The sequence below is a fragment of the Molothrus aeneus genome, chromosome 7 (genome assembly GCF_037042795.1).
Source record: "Molothrus aeneus isolate 106 chromosome 7, BPBGC_Maene_1.0, whole genome shotgun sequence".
NCBI classification, from domain to species: domain Eukaryota; kingdom Metazoa; phylum Chordata; class Aves; order Passeriformes; family Icteridae; genus Molothrus; species Molothrus aeneus.
Genome location: NC_089652.1, coordinates 26,605,776 through 26,623,397, shown reverse-complemented (window position 1 = coordinate 26,623,397; position 17,622 = coordinate 26,605,776). Strand labels below are relative to the sequence as shown.

Genomic DNA, 17,622 nt, shown 5'->3' with positions numbered 1-17,622 from the left:
AATGCACTCACCAAGCAGAGAGGTGCACCAGGCAGCCCTGACAGCAGCCCTTAAAGGGGACATGAGCCAAGCAGCCTGCAGCACCACCCACAGCAGCAGCCTCCTCTCACTTGGAGGTGGAAAACAAACGCTTAGGAATGGGCTTAGCTCAAACACACACTGCTGAACACCTCTCCTGGCACCTGGTTCCTGTTACTATTGAGGGAGCAAGAAAAATCATAGCTGCTTCACTCAGAGCTAGATAAATCCTCGGGCCTCCCTGCAAGGGAGGGTAGCCTAAACAGAGATAACACTGCCAGGTGTTTCACTCTCGCTGCTTGCTCAAAACACAAAAATCTCCCAAGGATTTTGCATCAAAGGAAGCAGAGTAATGAAAAATAAATTTCATTTTTAAAGCTCATTAAAAAAACACAGAAGAATATCCTGTCTGGAGGTAGTTGTCTGATAACTAGTGAATCTATCAAAGTTCACTGCTGTTGTTAAGGGAGGATCCTGGCTTCTCCATCCCTTCTAGCAACAGCACTTATTTTCACTATGGCCCTGGCATTTCTTTGACCCCTTCCCTGAACCTATTTAACTCATTATTTACCAACTTAAAGAGCAAACTAAAAACCTAAAGAAACCCAGCACCTCGACAAAAAGTTCAAAACAAAGGCAGGAAAAAATGTTTTGCCAGTTTGTAGATATATTTGTTCAGTAAAACCTGCAATGATTCCTGGTGGTGAGAGAGGAGAGAGGGAAGCTGAAGAGGAAGGAGGGAGAAGAGAACCCCCACCCTGTTCAGGGCACTCAGGCTTGTACTTGGCTCAGCTGCCCGTGAAGTGCAGCCTGGCTTGCTCAGAGTGATTTGAGAGCAGTAAATCAAACCATATCAACTCCTCTTTGTGTAAACACCAACACCTACATCAGAGAGCAGGTACAAACTAGCCACTTAACAGGAGGGATGGATCATCAGCAAACTTGACTCAAAATAAAGCATCTTGGTTTTGATGCTTCTTCTTGGAATTGAAAAATGCCAGGAAAGCAGCTCAGCCCTTCCAGACAGAGGGTGAACTACCCAACACCATGCAGGCAGTAACCTACAGATAAAGACAACTGACAAACATTTCAAGCATTTATGCCTTTTACTCCCACTGATTTTAGAAAATCTCACCAGGGTACAAGTCTGCACACATGCACCTCTGCCCCCATCTTTATCTCACTGCCTTGTCACACACAGGTTTATAGATCATAAAGCATTTGTATTTCCATTGCTATCCCCCAGTATGACTCACTCATTGCAAACAGAGCAAGGCAAGTAGAAGGCTTTTCAGAAGGATCTGAACAAGATCCAGGACTGTAGCAGGGGAATGGAGGCCAGTTACCTGGATGTTTATGTTTACATTGGGACGCTCAGTCGGCACGGGGCTGCTGCACTCTGTCTCCAGCTGTTTCAGTTTCAGGAATGTGTCTTCAAATGCTGAAAAAGACAAAAAAGGTATAATCTTCCTAATGTTCCATGGACTTATTTGACTTTTAACTTGCCTTATTCCTGAATACTAATTACATAATTTTGGAGTTGTGCAAAAAAGCACAGGGATGGGGGAACAATCTACTTGCTCAAGCTTTGGTGCAAATTTCAAGCCTGCAGACTGTGTGCACCAAACGACAACACTGCACTCCTGGGGGCTCATTGACCCAGCCATCCTCACAGTGAGCAACAAAACACAGAGTTAATTGCTTAGATGGTTGCACTTTACTGTATTTGTGGACAAAGTCACATCCAATGTAGAACTGACATTTTACTTGTATCACTGTCCTTGTTGTTCCAGTAATAGGTAAAACTGTCCTTATGCATATAATCTAAGGGAGCATCCTAAAACAATCCTGCATTTTTCGTAAGGAAACAATCTCACATCAATCTATTATTTCATCTTGATCTCACACATCACAATATGGAAAAATCTGTCAGTTTGCTTACGATCAGAGTCTGCTTTGTCTGCAGCAGTTTCCTTTGTGCCAGGACTAACAGCCTCTTCTGAATCTCCTGCTGCCAAGCCAACAACTGGACGGCCCAGGGCATCATCCACACAAGTTTCGGGCAAGTCTGTGCTGTCTAGCAAATCAACAAGAGGTATGCTGCAAGGGCAGAAAGATGGGCAGAGAGATGCACAATCATGTTACCACTCTTCCTGTAACAAGAAATAGCTTTAACACATGCAATGTCTTTTTTAAAGCTGTCTTCTGCTGATCAGCCACAATCTAGAAAAACTGTTTCAGGTACCTAACAGACATTGGTTTTCAGCGAGCTTAAGAAACATGAAAAAGGGAACATTTCATATTTGTATAAGAGAGTTCTTAACAGAACAGGTCCATGTTGCCTGCTGTGTCATTACATAGCAGTGGAAAAAGTGAAGAGAGAAGAAGGGAAGTTTTTATCCATGAAATACACTCTTTGGAACAAACACTTGCAGTTTTTCTAAAAAACTTAATGTACCCTTTAGGATTTTACAAGAAAAAAAGAAAAGTTAGGGCAAGGGAAGTTGGTATCACAAAAAGCTGTTTGTGCAGCACTTCACCCAACACTGGTAAGCAGAACAGAGGGCAGAAGGGTGCACTGCACAGGACTGCTCTGACACTTATGGTCAGGCATACCTAGAACCAGTTTTGTTAACTTAGGCAGAGCAATGAATGAAACCTTAGCAGTCACAGTGTTTTATGTGAACCACAGCGTGTACTCTGTACCCTGTCAGGATCACTTGTTTCACCTCTCTTGGTTTCTGATGGAAATGTCTCCTTTTAATTTTGTCCTATGAGCTCTATTTTCAATGAACAAGGAAAAAGAGTTACAAAAACAAAAATTATATTACGATGTTTATGTTGAGCAAGCAGTCAAGAATCTCATACATCTCTCTAAAGCTTGGAAACAGCTAAAGCTATCCTAAGAGCAAACACAGAAACCACTGCTGCACAATGCAATGGTTCATCAGACAGCCTGTGCACACAACTGCAGCTTTACTGCTGCCCAGCTCAATCAACAACCACTCTCTAGCAACAATCACAGTTTGGCTGCAATATTGATTTAAGAAAAATCTATCAATCCCTTTTGCAAGTCCTGTCCCAAATATGAGAACAATGATATCAAGCCCATACCCACCACAACAGAATAGAACCTACCCTTAAGCACAGACAAGAGACATTTTCTACCTGACAGTTTAGACCAGCTTCTCCCTTACCACTACCAGGTTAGTGCCTCATGCCCTGCTCCAGTCCCTGGAACCTGGAAGCAATGTCCTGTTGTCACTACAGAGGCTGCAGGGAAAAACTCCTTCCCCTTCAGCTCAAGCACACAAAGAATTCTTTCAATGTTAAATATATACCTCTGAATCAGATTACAGGATATCACTGTTCTAGTGCTAATAATGTACAAATCATTTTAAGTCAATTTATTGCTGTGAGGCATATTGAGGCCACTGGCTTGATTCTCTTAAAGCAGTGGAATAAGAAGCTACTAGCAAAGCAAATAATAGGGAAAATTTTTCAACTTCCTGTGCAGCCTGGCTCTGCACCACTAATGGGAAAAGGCAAACAGCACACAGTCTTGCAGAGAGGGAATGACAGATACAGAGATTTAATTGCTAGAACTAATAGACAGGAAGAGATGCTCTTCCAATTAAGGCAACAAAGAAAGTGGGACTGAATCCCATACCTTACTTTGCTGATACATGAGTCAAAATGTTTTATAATCTTCACGTGGAGACAACAATTTTCTTCCTATTTTCTGACAATTTTCTGTAAATAGTCTCCAATCTTTAATACGACCACCATTTCAAGAAGTTCAGATTTTACCTACACCATTAAGTTGCTGACACCATGACAGTTTGAAGGAACTTTCACCCCACATCAGGACAGGGCATCAGGGAAATGAAATGAATTTTAGATAAACTAAAGGAAGCCTCCTAAGTCAAGATTCAAGTAGGAATTGACCCCTCTTGCCTTCAGACCCACTGAAACACCTCCTGAGCCACCTGAGACAGGCAGTCAGTAAGAGGAAAGTCGTACTTGAGAGACCCTCAGCTACTGGAATTTGCAGGCATGAGTTCTCCAAAGAGCAGCAAAACTTTTGAAGCCTCCCAGACCCTTCACCCTCTTCAAAGCACCAGCAAGAAGATTACCAGGCAGGCTTCATAAATGGCTCAATCATGAATGCAAAAAGCACAAAAAACTTGAATCACTGCACAGAATTTCTGACACCTCTTACAAAATACTCACAAACTGGCACACCAGCCATAAGGGAAATTGTCCAAGGCTTCCCAGGAAAATTAGGGCTTCTACCAGTCAGCTCCCAGTACTCAGGAACTGAACAGGTATTAGCCTTCCACAAACCTGCATTTACCCACACACAAAGGGATATTTTGAACTTTGCATAGTAATAACTGCTAGGCTTTATGTCTTCAACCAACTTCTACCGTCATATTTTAAGAAATATTCTCTGGGAAATGCTGATAAAAGATACCAGGAGTTCAAGCCACATAAATAACGATGAATATAGGAATAATGAAGGGTTGCAATGCATGTAAAGGTCTATCAACACATTAGTAAGTCACTACATGCTCAGGGAGCTCACACAGTTAAGGCAGTAGCTAATGCATTACCCCTTCTTTTTGCCTGGCCCATATATTGGTATAAATAGGTACCACACTGCATTCAGTGTATAACATGACTGAGAAAGCTCTCAGTTAAAAGTGGTGTGAGATATCTTGTCTTTTTCTCGCTCAACTACACAGACATTATACGATACTGTAAACAACTTATTTTCATTTGCATATTCTCATGCAACTTTATAAATAAGAAAGAAACAAATGGGTTTGCTTCACTCCAGAAGTTTACAACATCCACCATTCCAAACCTAAAACTAAAAAGAGCACAAGAGATTGTTCCAATTAGCTTGGTAGGTGTCACAGATCTTTAGTTTACAGCTTGTTCATACTTTTTTTTTAGCAGTGTTGTAAAATAGAGAGACATACTTCATTAGCAAACACTTTCCCCCCATCAGATGTGGGGGTGAGGAGGCCAAAATATCTCATGCAATATTAAGTTATGTCTTCGCTGACACTTATTTCTTGGTTCTTCAGGTCTGGATATCTGAAAATAATGTTTTTTTTTATTTCTGGGCTCTGTGGCAATTTGAAACATAGTGAAATAATTTGAAAATAATTCAAACAACACCTTTATCCTAAAAGCTACATAATTAACTATAATTAACTATAATCCTATATTAACTTCAAAAGCCCTCTGTCACCATTTTCCCTTTTTTTTTTAATAGGAAAAGAATATTGCAATTTAAAAGCAACAAACTTCACAAAACACAAGAAAAAAGTTTGTTCAAGGGTAAAGGTTTGTTCTTCATGTTGTTAAAGGCCCCCAAGAATACCACTGACCCATGAAGCTGGAGTCTTAACCTCTGACTTAACAATTAACCTTGTGAATCATATGGTAGGACTGGTGTTTGTCAGGAAATCTGTTTCTTTTCAACTGGACCAGAAAAGCAAAAAAGAAAGAAAAAGTTGTAAAGCAAAAAAAAATTTAAAAAATTACTCTTTGCCTTTTTGACAGTTCTGTTAAATTTATTCTTAAAAAAATTTAAAATAATTCTATTCCATTTCCAAACAATATTTCTCAGAAGAGGTCTTATTGAGAAAAAAAAGGTTGGTTTTCAGATCAACCACATATCTTAAGATATTTTTACATGATCATGGTTCAAAAGATGGGCCAGTTACATCCTCTATTTCTCAGATTTTTGAACCCATATTATAACCCAGTGGTCATATACGCAGTTTTAAAATAAATGTGACTTCCTGCATGTCTCTCAAACCCAGCTAAAAAAATTGGATCTTTCGCTCATTAAGAAAAACTTTAACACAATCTTAAAAACATATCTATCTATATGCACACATAGATAGATATATATACTGTTTTTAAAATAAGAGTAATGCGTGGCTTCTGGTCTATATGTCGTTTTTCTTTGAAGACTCACTACCAGCAGCACAATCTGCAGAGCCTTTGTAATAAAAGCTTCTGCCCCTCTATAGCCAGCTCCGGGCGCGTAGTCCTTGTCCCAGAGGGAGCTCGGGAGGCGATTTCCCAGCCTGTGCCGGGGAGCAGTCCCGAGCTGCGGCCGGCCCACGAGTCACAGCGTGGTCATGGCGGCCTGCAGCGCGCAGGCAGCGCCGGGCAGCCCCGCGCTCCTGGCGCTGCGCTCGGGCACCAACGCGGGGCTCGGTCCGTCCGTGGCGCGGCTCCTCGGCGGGGCCCACGCGGCTCCACCACGCTGACAGCGGCCGGCGGCGTCGGGGGGCCTGGAGCGGTGGGGAGCGGGAGGGGGAAAATTAGTCAGCGAGAAACGAGGGGAAAGGGTGGGAAAGTAAAGCAAAGGTGAGGGCCAGGAGATTGATGCGAAAAGACAAGGAAAAGGGGCATTCCTGGAAGGTGAATACGGGAGGGAAGAGGCATGCAAGCGCAGGTGCACATGAGGACGCTGCCAAATAAACCCTTTTCTGCACAGCATCGTGCACGTTTCTGCACAGGTCTGAATTGACTCTCACGTATATGTTGCTTACACTTCCCAAATGTAAAGCACACTTCATTTTCAAAACACTTCATAGAAGTAAGCAAGAATTATGTGCATTTTACAGATGGGAGAAAATAATGGGAATGAGAAACAGACCTCAAATATACAGCACATTTTGTTTGCAGAAAGCAAGTTTAAGTGGTAGCTCTAAATGTACACCTGAAGCAAACACCTAAAGCAATACCAGTTTTAAAAGTGCCTGGGAAGTGCAGATTCTAAAGCAAATTGAAAAAAAAAAAGTAGAAGAAAATAGAAGCTCAGAAGAAATGAACATTACTGTGCAGAAACAAACAGTAGAGCAAACGAATCATCCACAATTTAGGTGACTAAGGGATTAATACTATTTAAGAAGCTGTCTGCAGCTATAACTTGCATTAACATTTAAATTTAGCTGGAAAAGAACCATTTTACAAAAGGTCACAACACAAACTAAGACCTCACTTTCTAATTTTGCATATGAAAGCACAATGGCTTGTAAGTTTTAAATTTAGAGTTCCTAAAATCAAACCCACAGAAATGCTGTGCACAGTTATGGCCACTCTTTGCCACAGTTGGTATGAATTCCTCCAAAAGCTAGAAAGAGGTGCAAGGGAGAACATCACTTTATTCAGTCTTTTGAAAAATATTATTATGCAGGAGCCCCTAGCTAGGAAACTGGAAGGCTTTAGGCACAAACATCTCCAAAGCAAAAGGGGTAAGCAATTAATGGAAAACAGCTGAATTTTAAAATACTTGAAAAATGGACAATGATCTGTAAACTGTTGTCTGTGTAGCACTAGGGTCCTTCACCAGTATGTTTTAAGAGAGGCTGATAAAAAGTACAGTCATATATCAAAAAAGTGCTTGGAAAAAAGCACTTCATAAACTACTCAAGTAAGGAAATTCCTAAAACAAAGGTATTCCTTCAGTTTAATGTAAAAGATTCGATTTAATGAGCCAAATCTAAACAAAGTGGAAGGATTGTTGCTGTTCACATCGAGGGGTCAGACAGCCTTCAGCTCAAATTCCACCTTCTCATGTTCCAGAATAGCCAAGCAGACAGCTGAGTTGGAAGATCACACGTGTTAAGGCAGGCAAGCAGAAAAGCATGCAGGATTCACAACAGTGGTAAATGATTAACATTTGGGGATAGTCCTCCTTTAGAAAAGAAACAGGATTTATCCAAAGATCACCCATGTGTAAATTCAGAATTTTGGTTTTTGTGAAATACACTGAGGAAGTGACCCGTGAATACTGAGGGCTCCAATCCTCAACAGTTCATTCCTTTATTTTACCATTTCTCTCATGGATGTGGTTAAGGGAAAGCTACATCCACTAGCAAAAAAAAACATTTCCCTATTTATCCCATAGTAAGGAAGTAAATATTAAAGCTCTGTCTGCTGTCCTAACTTAGCAAAAAAATCCTTCCTATCTGGCAAAGTATTTTCTACAGTCTGGCAAAATTGCTGTTGGCAGCTGCAGCATTAACATTTTAAATTAAAGGAAACATTGACATTAGGAAGGGATCTAAGCTGCAAGGTAGCCAGTAGAGGCATCTGCCAAGCAGAGTACAGAAACCCAGGAGGTCAGGACCTTACTTCTAAACCCCTTCAATCTAACTATCTACAAAATCCACAGGCCAGAAAATTTTGGTGTTCTCAACAATCTTTGGCAAGCTCTCTCTAAAAGAAGACTATTTTTCTGACAGAAAGCAAAGATAATTCATGCAGAAACAGGCCAATTAAAGACAGTAGCAGTTGAAAGGAGATCTTGTTAGCAGTGTGGAGACACCCTTGCAGGCACAATAGCCAAGTCACAGCCCCCAGCAATAAAGATGTATGTTCTGGCAATTCCATTAACCTAACCCCACTTCCCATCTAGGAAATCAGAATGTAGCTCAATTCCTGACTCAGCTCCAAACTGTTGCCTTTTTCCTACAGCTGGATTTGCCTTTTATTGCAGGCAGTACTGTTTCCAGTGAACACAGTAAAACCAGAAGACAACTACTTTCACTAACAATGTCTCAAGGAAATGTAACACAGACACAGTAGAAGCATTGCACTCTCAATTAAAATGCATCAGTTGCCAAGAAGCTTCTTTTCTTTAGGACACACTGTTTTGGGTTACATGCAGGTATATTTTGCATTCATTCCCACTCTTCTATACAAACACTACATCCTGCAGCAGCTGGCATGTAAGCTGAGATTCCGGGACAATGTTAAGACAGACGGGCTCAAGCTCTCAATCCTAAAAACACACATAACAAACCCAAAACTGAGGGGCTATAGAGCCTTCTCTGCTTCAGAACCAAAGAAGCAGGATTTCAGTAAGCAACAGCAGCCTTGCAAACATGAGCAGGAACATTAGCACAAATCAGGTACCCAAGAAGAGCTGGTCTGGAGCCAAGTCAAACATTTCCACCAAAGGAAATACAGGTGACTAGCACTCATCTTGCAGTTAGGCCAAAAGAATAAAAATATAACCATATTGAGAATGCTGAAGAAGAAAGATGCCACCACCTTTCACCCACCACCATGGAAGGAATCGAGCGATCAACAGGATCCCACCATAGACAAGCACAGATTTCAGATACTAGATAAATCAAGGGTAAAAGAAAGAAAAACAGCATTTATCATCATATGTTCTGATTGAAATGTCAATAAAATGCAACTCAAAGCAGAATAACCATCCCCTTTATCATTCAAAATTGATAGTATTAGAAGTCTTTAAATTAATACAATTTACACAATTGAAGTACATTTGTCACAGCACTGTTAGAAACAGGCACCATCTACTTGTAAGAGATACTGAAGCAAAGCAGATTCATATGCCTGACAATGGGAGAAAAACCCTTTCTCTTGAGGGCTGAAACTGCTTAGGATAAGAGCTTTGGTGTCACTCCATTCCACCATGACTGATGAGTCTGGCAGAAGCCAGAATTTCCCTTCTTGGAGAAGCCATAGGCAAGAGAAGCCAAAGAGGTTAAGTTGATCTGTGCACAAGTACTGGGTTGATATATGCCAATTTTTGGACTGAAAATAGCTTTGCAATGTAGAATTAGTTTAAGAAAAGATAGATAAATGTACATGTCATTTATCTTCAAACAAATCCTCTTCATTTTGAGATGCATCTAATCCATAAAACAAATACTCTGATTACATGAAATCAAAGCTCTTATCTTCAGCTTGTGTAATTTTCCTCAAGCTCCCATTCTACACAAGCTCATGAGAAAAGTCAGCTTGCCTATTTCAGAAGGTTCAAAAGACAATTCACAAGGATATAAGTTTACAAGGTTCTGTATTACCTAAGGATCAAGGTTAAATCCTTGGACCCCATGATACCAAGCAAAGAGTTACATGCTTATGGCAAAGAGAAGGACCCAACTCTCTCCAAGACTTTAAAATGCTATTCCTCCTTAAATCCTTTAGCCCCACCCCTGAAGAAATTTTCTTTTGGTTGGCAGTGACTAAGCCTGTTGTCCTCACCTCTCCACTCACAATTCATAGGAAGAAATCAGCTGCATCATCCCTAACTTGATTGTCAACTTATATTAGAGATACAAGGATGGCAGCTTATTTAAGCACAGATAAAGGAAAAGCTACTTGAATCATGCACAAGTAACCAGAATTCATTTCCCAGCAAAGCTTAACATACCACTTCTTATCTTGCTGGCTGGCTCCTGGGCTCCTTGGGAGGTTTTCTATTTCCACTAAGACTGGTGCAGAAGGAACCGCTGTTAGGACAGGTAGGTTTGGCTTTGCATTCCAGCTCTTTAGAGACAGAATACAGACAAGTTATTATACACACATTAATGAAGTGATGACACATTAAAGTGAACAAAACATATCCACGCTTCTTCTTAAGCACAAAGCTAAAGCAAGGCCATTTTCTTCCCTTATCTCCCTAGCATTGGATATCTATGCCCAGTCTTTTCCAGCACTGTACATAGTTAATAGTTAACTGTAACATTCAATTGGTCAATCACTGGATTTCAAGAACAAATAACAAAATCTTCAAATCTGTTGAGACACATGAAAATTGCCTTTAGAAAGAATGAGAATTCTTACTTGTGATCCATTAATTTGGCTGATAACAGCATTGTTTGCAGCACTGAAAGACAAGAAGAATTTAAAACTGAATCAGATCAACAAACTGCTTTTGCAGGCTGGTAGAACTGTAAGGACTTTCAGAATGAAACAGTCTAAGATATTTCCAAAGTACTCATCTCTTTTCACAAAGGGTATCAAGTTAGTTTTCTTTTGTTCAAGCTGTAGTTTATCTGCAACTCATCTGTTTTTAACTCTTCCTTTCCTAAACCCATTTGGTTTAAAGTCTTCCTGATTCAGCAGTAAGATGTGGCACTTCTAAAGCAAAAATGATACAGTTCTAGTTAAAACACCCAGCAAAATGTGACATTGTGAAAAGCTCACCTACACGCTGTAGATATTATGTTTGTTCCATAACTAGAACCCTCCTGATTTGATGTTTCACCATCACAAGAGTTTATCAGAAAAATTAAAGAGTTTCTTCTGCATACAACCTCTAAAGGACTTAAAAGCAGCTATTCAAATTTACATGCACAGCATCTCAACATAGCATTAATAATAATTTTATGTTATTAAATATTTACTATATTTGATGAATTAAATAAGACCCATATCCCTATTCTTGATGATTTCTGAAACTGCAAGAGACATTGCACATTTCTGAGAGACTTAAAAGCAGTAATTATGCATTATAGATTTTATGCTAAGCAAATTTTTCCCCCAGACTTCTAGCCTTTAAAAAAGGTTCCCATCTCTTACGACCTGTTAATTTTCTGATTTATGGTCTGGATAACAGCTATCCAACCTGGCAAGCTGACAATTCAAATAGATTTCTGTATTTACTTCAGTGACTCTTTAGAATTATTTTATTTAAAACACCATTATGTCAACACTGAACAAGCTGTTCCTTGCCTGTTTCCCCCTTCACCCTTTCTCTATTGAGCAAATGTGGAGGCTACCCCGGAATTTTCAGAAATATTATGGAGTGTCTTCTGACTAGCACATTCTCCTGTGCTGGGTTAACACAAAGAAGGGAACAACATACATCTTTCATGATGCATTTCAATTAGCAACACTGGAGTGTAGAGTTTCAGAAATGGCATAGCTTGCTGTGGAGACACAACACTGCCACACCTAAGTGCAGATCAGGAGTCTGCAGTCTTATCAGGAGGAGAAACTGCACATGAAGTTTCTCTTCCCACCCTCAGAATGACCTAAGCAATCTGAAACTCAGGGAAGGGCATGACAACACAGTGTGACAAGAGCACCAATCAAATAGGCACATTTTGCATGCAGAGGATCTTAATGACACCCAGGTTTGCAGAGTATTTTCCCATTGTATAGAAATTAAAAACAATACAGGAAGTCACACTGCAGCCTTGTCCCCCCACTTCCAGACTTCTCCTGCTCTTTGAAAGAACCAGCCCTGCTACTACAGACAGAAAATGTTGGGCTGCATTAAATCTGTTGTTCTGAAATGTTATTTTGGCATTCCATGGTACTCAGTATCTATGAATACCTACTTTTAAAAAAATAATTTGGTTGCAACTGATCATTGAAGTGTTCACAAGTTATTAAGGCAAAGGACAGAAACCAGAACTGAGTGACCTAGGTTTCTTCACTACCCGGCAGCTCCTTTTAACCTGGTTTCCTCTCTTCCCTCAAGGAAGGGTATGAAAATCATATGATTCAGATACATATGAGTAATTTACATTGCAACAGCAACTATGAACCTACAGATCCAGGAACTTTTGGTAGAGAAATAAAGAACCAAAAGGTTTCCCTTTCAATGTTGATCATGCATGAAAATAAATGCAAGTGTAACACAGAATATAAACCCATCAACTTCTTTCAAAAAGACTCATTTTACTATCTTTTCCCTGTTTTTGACCTTCACTGAATGAGTTATTTCAGTCACAAACTTTTACCTGATCTCTTTACATGGCAGCACATCAACTACAGCTCATATCCAGCAAGAATCACAGCTAGTAATAAACAAATTTCTTTGCTAGCTAGTAAACAAGTCTGGCAAAATTGTCTGTGTGCAGCAACATAGAAGCTTTGCTTTGGACATTAACTTTTATATAAAGCAAACAATACCCACAGCAAAACCACAGTTAAGAGTCCAACACTATATCCTCCTTCTGCACGTGCTGAAGTACAGGTGCCAAACACCAAAGACAGAAATTCAAACACTGGAATGCATCTTACCTTGTTTCTTCTGGTTTAGCAGTGTATGCTGCAAAAATATAAAGCATTAATTAAAATTTAATTTATAATTAGGTTACCAGTTAAACATTAATTATATGATTAATAAAAATAGCCTAGCATGGCCGAAAAGTAGGCAACCAAAAGAGCAAAAGTTGAACCAAAAGAACAAAAATTGCACAAATCTCGTGTATTATGTGTGAAAAACAAAATCTAAATTGGAAAATAAAATAAAAAATCTGAAAAGCAAACCAAAGCCAGATTTAAGCAAGTATTTGAAGACAAACATGGCTTTAATTAAAAAAAAATTAAAAATTAAAAAATAAATTAAAATTTTAAAAAAATTTATAACTATTTTAATTTTGAAAATTCAAGAGAAGGGCAAACAGCTACAGGAGAATTCCTACCCAAAAATTTTAAAGGAGATGATTACCTGATTCTCACATTGGATTATACTTCTCAGAATGGAAGTTCTTTTACCTTTCATTTGCAGAGTTCGTCTTGAGTATCTCTTGCTGGGCCTTCTTTCAAAGGATGCTGATCTCCTGGCTTTGTTGGTCTTTGTGGTTTGATATTCTGTTTTCCCACTAAAAATGCCATGTAAGAGTGCAAAGCAGTAAAATAAATCACTTATTTTTAATGATGGAATAGAGATAATGTTCATAAAAACATCACACTTCTACTTAAACTTCATAGCTATCTCATGACAGTTCTAAAAAAACATCCCAAACTTCACACCTCAAAAGACCTTTCACAAAAGAGGATAAGAGTTTTAGAAACATTCTCTTCTTCACCCCATTTCCCCAAGACAAATGGCAGAAGCAACATCTTTTTAAATACTAAATTGCTGACAAAAGCATGTGTGCCCTTTGCATATTTCTGTGATCTCACTGCACGAATTTTGGGAGAAGCTGAAAATTCTAGGAGAGAATAAAGCTTAAGTAATATTGCCAAAAGTCACAGAGAAAGCTGATAATGGGGCTAAACCCCAGCCTCCAGGAAAGCAAGGAATGCCAGGAGGTGTGTGCCAAGTGCCAGTGACACTGACCTGTAGCGGAAGCGAGAGCCCAGGCGAATGAAGCCAGACCGACTGGAGCTTTTCTGGACAGGCCCCCGGAGCCGGAAGAAGGCGTGGTGCTCCACTGCACACTTCCACAAGTGTTTGCAGGCTTTGGGATGATCCAGTCTAAAGACAAAAGTGTGCTCCTGCTCCTTTCCCTTAAAGCACACAAAGCACACTGACAACTTACAAGGGGCTGGAATAAGTGCAAGCTAAAATACCATGCAAGCCAAATAAAATTTGGTTTTTATGATTCCTAATAAATATTTTAAAAAAATGTTTTAGGCAGGAAAATCAACATTTGCAGAAGCTATAATGAACAAGTGCTATATAGTCTAAAGTTGGAAAAGGCTGGAGTCCATATATTTAACAAGCCAAACCTCTGAATAACTACAAATTAAAGATACTATTACAATAGGAAGGTACTTGCTCATCAGGCTAACACTGTTTCATTTCCAAATCTAATCTTCTCAAATTACCAATGCTCACTTTTTAAATTGTCTCAGGTATATGCAATTTCTTCCCCATAGAAACAATTCTGAAACCTGCTTAAGTAATTCATTCTACTAAATGTGGTATGTGGAATTTTTTTTAAAACTTTGTTGTGCAATGCATGCTGTTTTCAAAGTACCTGCTCTAGTTTCACCAGGCATTCTCTTTTTAAAAAATGGATGACAGAAAAGTTTATCTTTTACTTATGTCCCTTCATTTTTGTCCTTCCCCCACAAGCCACAATCAAAAATCTTTCAGGCATCCACATTAATTCTTAAAACTTAAATATAAGGAAAGATTAGGAGTATGTACACTAACAGTGTATAATCAAGACTGAGATTTAACTAAACAGATATTTATCTACCTGTTCATCATCTTCCACAACAACCAGAGTGAGTTTGTTCTTCTTGAAGTCAAGCCTTGTTATCTTTGGCCTGCCAGATGAACAGAAATTGCAGGTTATGTCTAACTTTCAGTAACTTACTGATAAAGTACCTCATATTCATGGTGCTCTCACAACCCAAACAATTTTATTTTTTGCTATCATAAAAGAAAAAAAAGAACCAAAATCGAGAACAGTACAATCAGAGAGCTTACCAGAAAAACAAACCAATCTTTGTGTCTCCTTCAAAGACAAGAACTCCTGTAGGTGTTAGTCCCAGGCTGTAATCATTGCCATCTCTTGCCTAATTGACACAAAATAAAAATTAGATTTATTTTGGTGTTTGACCCTCTATCCAATTTACTAGAGTGATTAATGTAATTTGTTTGTCCAAGCAAAGCGTTATAATTACACACACGTCTGCTATCTTATACAACAAAATTCTTATATTTTGATGATCTCATGCAATGGATTTTTCTTGTTTGCAATCCTTCAATAAGGCTGACAAAAGAGGAATATTAAAGTTTCTAGATCTGTCTGTGTAATAAAGACATCTTTATGCATTTGCTGCACTTGTGTCTCCACAGGAGATCTATGCTTATTTGTAGTTCTTCAGCTGGTAGCTGACTACACCCCAGCAAATTTGAATTACTGTGATTTTTCACAGAATTCCTAAGTCTAAATACAAACTGTAGTATTACTTCCACATCAATCACACATTTAACATACAGCAGATATGCTTGGACTCAAGTTATACCTTCTAGACACATATACCAAAGAGTGGAATGTTGACACAAAGCCAGCTCACTTATTACATGGATTGCAGGAGAACAATATTCCTTTTCTTTCCCCCCTCAAAGCAGAACCAGTGTTGAAATGCAACACAGAACTAACACTATCATTTCCAAAGGTCACCATGCTGTGGTTAAACATACCTTGACTATGTGCATGTCTACACCATACATTTCCAGCCACTTAGCTTTGTTTAAGTAGTTAGTTTCAGCCTGTGCTGGTGTTTGGCCCCTGAAATAAAATTTTTGCTGTTAGGTAGATGCCTGAAAAAGCACAGAAAGGAAAAACCGGTAAATGAGGAAAGAGGAAAAGAACTTCCTGAAAGTTGTGAAAAATGTAAACACTGGTGACACCTGTTCACTTTATTGAAGATCAAGGTCACTTTTTAAAGTTTTAATCTGAAAGTGCTGCTGCAAAAATTACTGTTTTTCAAGATTTTGTATCTCATCATTTTACTCAGACCTTTGAAAAGCTTAATTTATCACATTATATTCTTTTACAAAATAGGACAGAGCCATATTAAAATTCTATTTCTGAACAAGGCCACAGAAGAAGCATCAGCAGTATCTTTTTAATAGATTATCTTCTCAGAAAAATCAGTGCAAACAGCATTGAGTACAACCTGGAAGATCTAGTACCTGCATTCCTTCCACTTCTCAAAAACAGCTAATTCCATCTCTTCAGTCTGAGTGGGAACAAATCTGAACTCGGACACCAGCTCAGGGACGTGTTCAGCAGGATCATAGTCTCCAAGTTCAGCTACAAAAGAACAACACTGTCAGGCACTGTTCTCAACAAACACAGTGCAAATTTCTGCAGACAGAAGAATTTCTGCACACTTTTCTAGTTTGTCTAAAATATTAAATTTCTTTTTGTGGTCTTTCTCCTACATCCAGAGATGCTATGTAGAAAACATACAAGAACATACCAGTCAAAGGGTTTGCCACATCAAAAATACAACTCCATCTCCCACAGATGCTAACAAGTCTGGTTTAAAAGACAGATAAATATCTAAATGCTGAAATTGACAATTAGAAACCTTGACAAAAATGTACCATTTTCTATTTTACTGATAGAAAATTCCATTTCTTGGGTTCTGAATGCTGCAAGCATAATAACAGTCTTTTTACCCCCTCCTTTTTCTTTTTTTTTTTTAATGCTGACTGAGGATGTCTGTAGTTCTATAATAATTTACTCCCACTAAAATGCCTGCCTCTGTTCAAAGGAATGCTGTCAAAGCCAGCTTAGGTTCCAGCTGATTTAAATAAAAGTACACAGCTGTCAGACAGTAAGATTAAAGCCCTGCTACAGGCCTCATTGTGGAGAGAGGAAAGAAAAGACCACCACAAAAAGCAGTGGATATATGGCCTAATTAAATCACTTTGTTCTTCCAAAATCTTATTTACTGAACCTGTATCTTAAGGCTCTAACAATGCTAATATTTTTAAGTGTGGAATGTATTCTAACTGCTTTGCTTCCACACAAAAGAGCAGGTTAAAAAGGCAAGTGTCTTCACAGTTTAGTCCCAACTCTCATACCTACACATGATTTAGGGCCATTAGCACTTCCTGCACGAAAAGAAGAAAGTGTTTTGAAAAATACTTGTAAGAGACAAATTTCAGTGACTTAGTCCTACCTCATGCAGAGTAAGTACAGCAGATTCATGAGATAAATGTTGTGTGGAGAATTTGTGTGGCTCAAACACATGGCACATCAATTGGCTTGAATAAGGCCATATATCCATATATCTATACCCTCAAATAAGGACCCAAAAGCCTACTCTAGCAGACATTTCTAACACTTCAAGCCTCCCCTCTTTCTTTTGTGAGCTCCTCTGCTTGAAACCATAGGAAACTCCACATTTGTTAACATCACACCCTCATGCAAACAACACATTCTCATCTGGAATCAAAAGTTAAAGACAGCTGATTAACAAAATCTCAAATGATTCAAACACAGTGCTGTATAGCTGAGGAAAAAAGAGTATGTCACATCTTGTGGCCAAAGAAGAATCTGAAATCCTAACAAGTGCAGCTCAACCTGGCAACCTGGA

At 39.0% G+C, this 17,622-nt stretch overlaps 1 protein-coding gene across 1 annotated transcript in view; it reads right to left on the bottom strand.

The window, feature by feature from the left end:
• The window catches only part of EPB41L5 (erythrocyte membrane protein band 4.1 like 5), a 52,037-nt gene that overhangs the window by 13,486 nt on the left and 20,929 nt on the right, over positions 1-17,622 (bottom strand). Inside the window, exons 8-18 of the mRNA XM_066553212.1 lie at positions 16,208-16,328; positions 15,713-15,800; positions 14,993-15,081; positions 14,760-14,829; positions 13,892-14,061; positions 13,324-13,430; positions 12,847-12,874; positions 10,657-10,699; positions 10,244-10,359; positions 1,961-2,118; positions 1,365-1,459 (exon numbers count right to left, since the gene is read on the bottom strand). Coding sequence (XP_066409309.1) covers positions 1,365-1,459; positions 1,961-2,118; positions 10,244-10,359; positions 10,657-10,699; positions 12,847-12,874; positions 13,324-13,430; positions 13,892-14,061; positions 14,760-14,829; positions 14,993-15,081; positions 15,713-15,800; positions 16,208-16,328 — 1,085 coding nt within the window. The remainder of the gene's footprint in view (positions 1-1,364; positions 1,460-1,960; positions 2,119-10,243; positions 10,360-10,656; positions 10,700-12,846; positions 12,875-13,323; positions 13,431-13,891; positions 14,062-14,759; positions 14,830-14,992; positions 15,082-15,712; positions 15,801-16,207; positions 16,329-17,622) is intronic.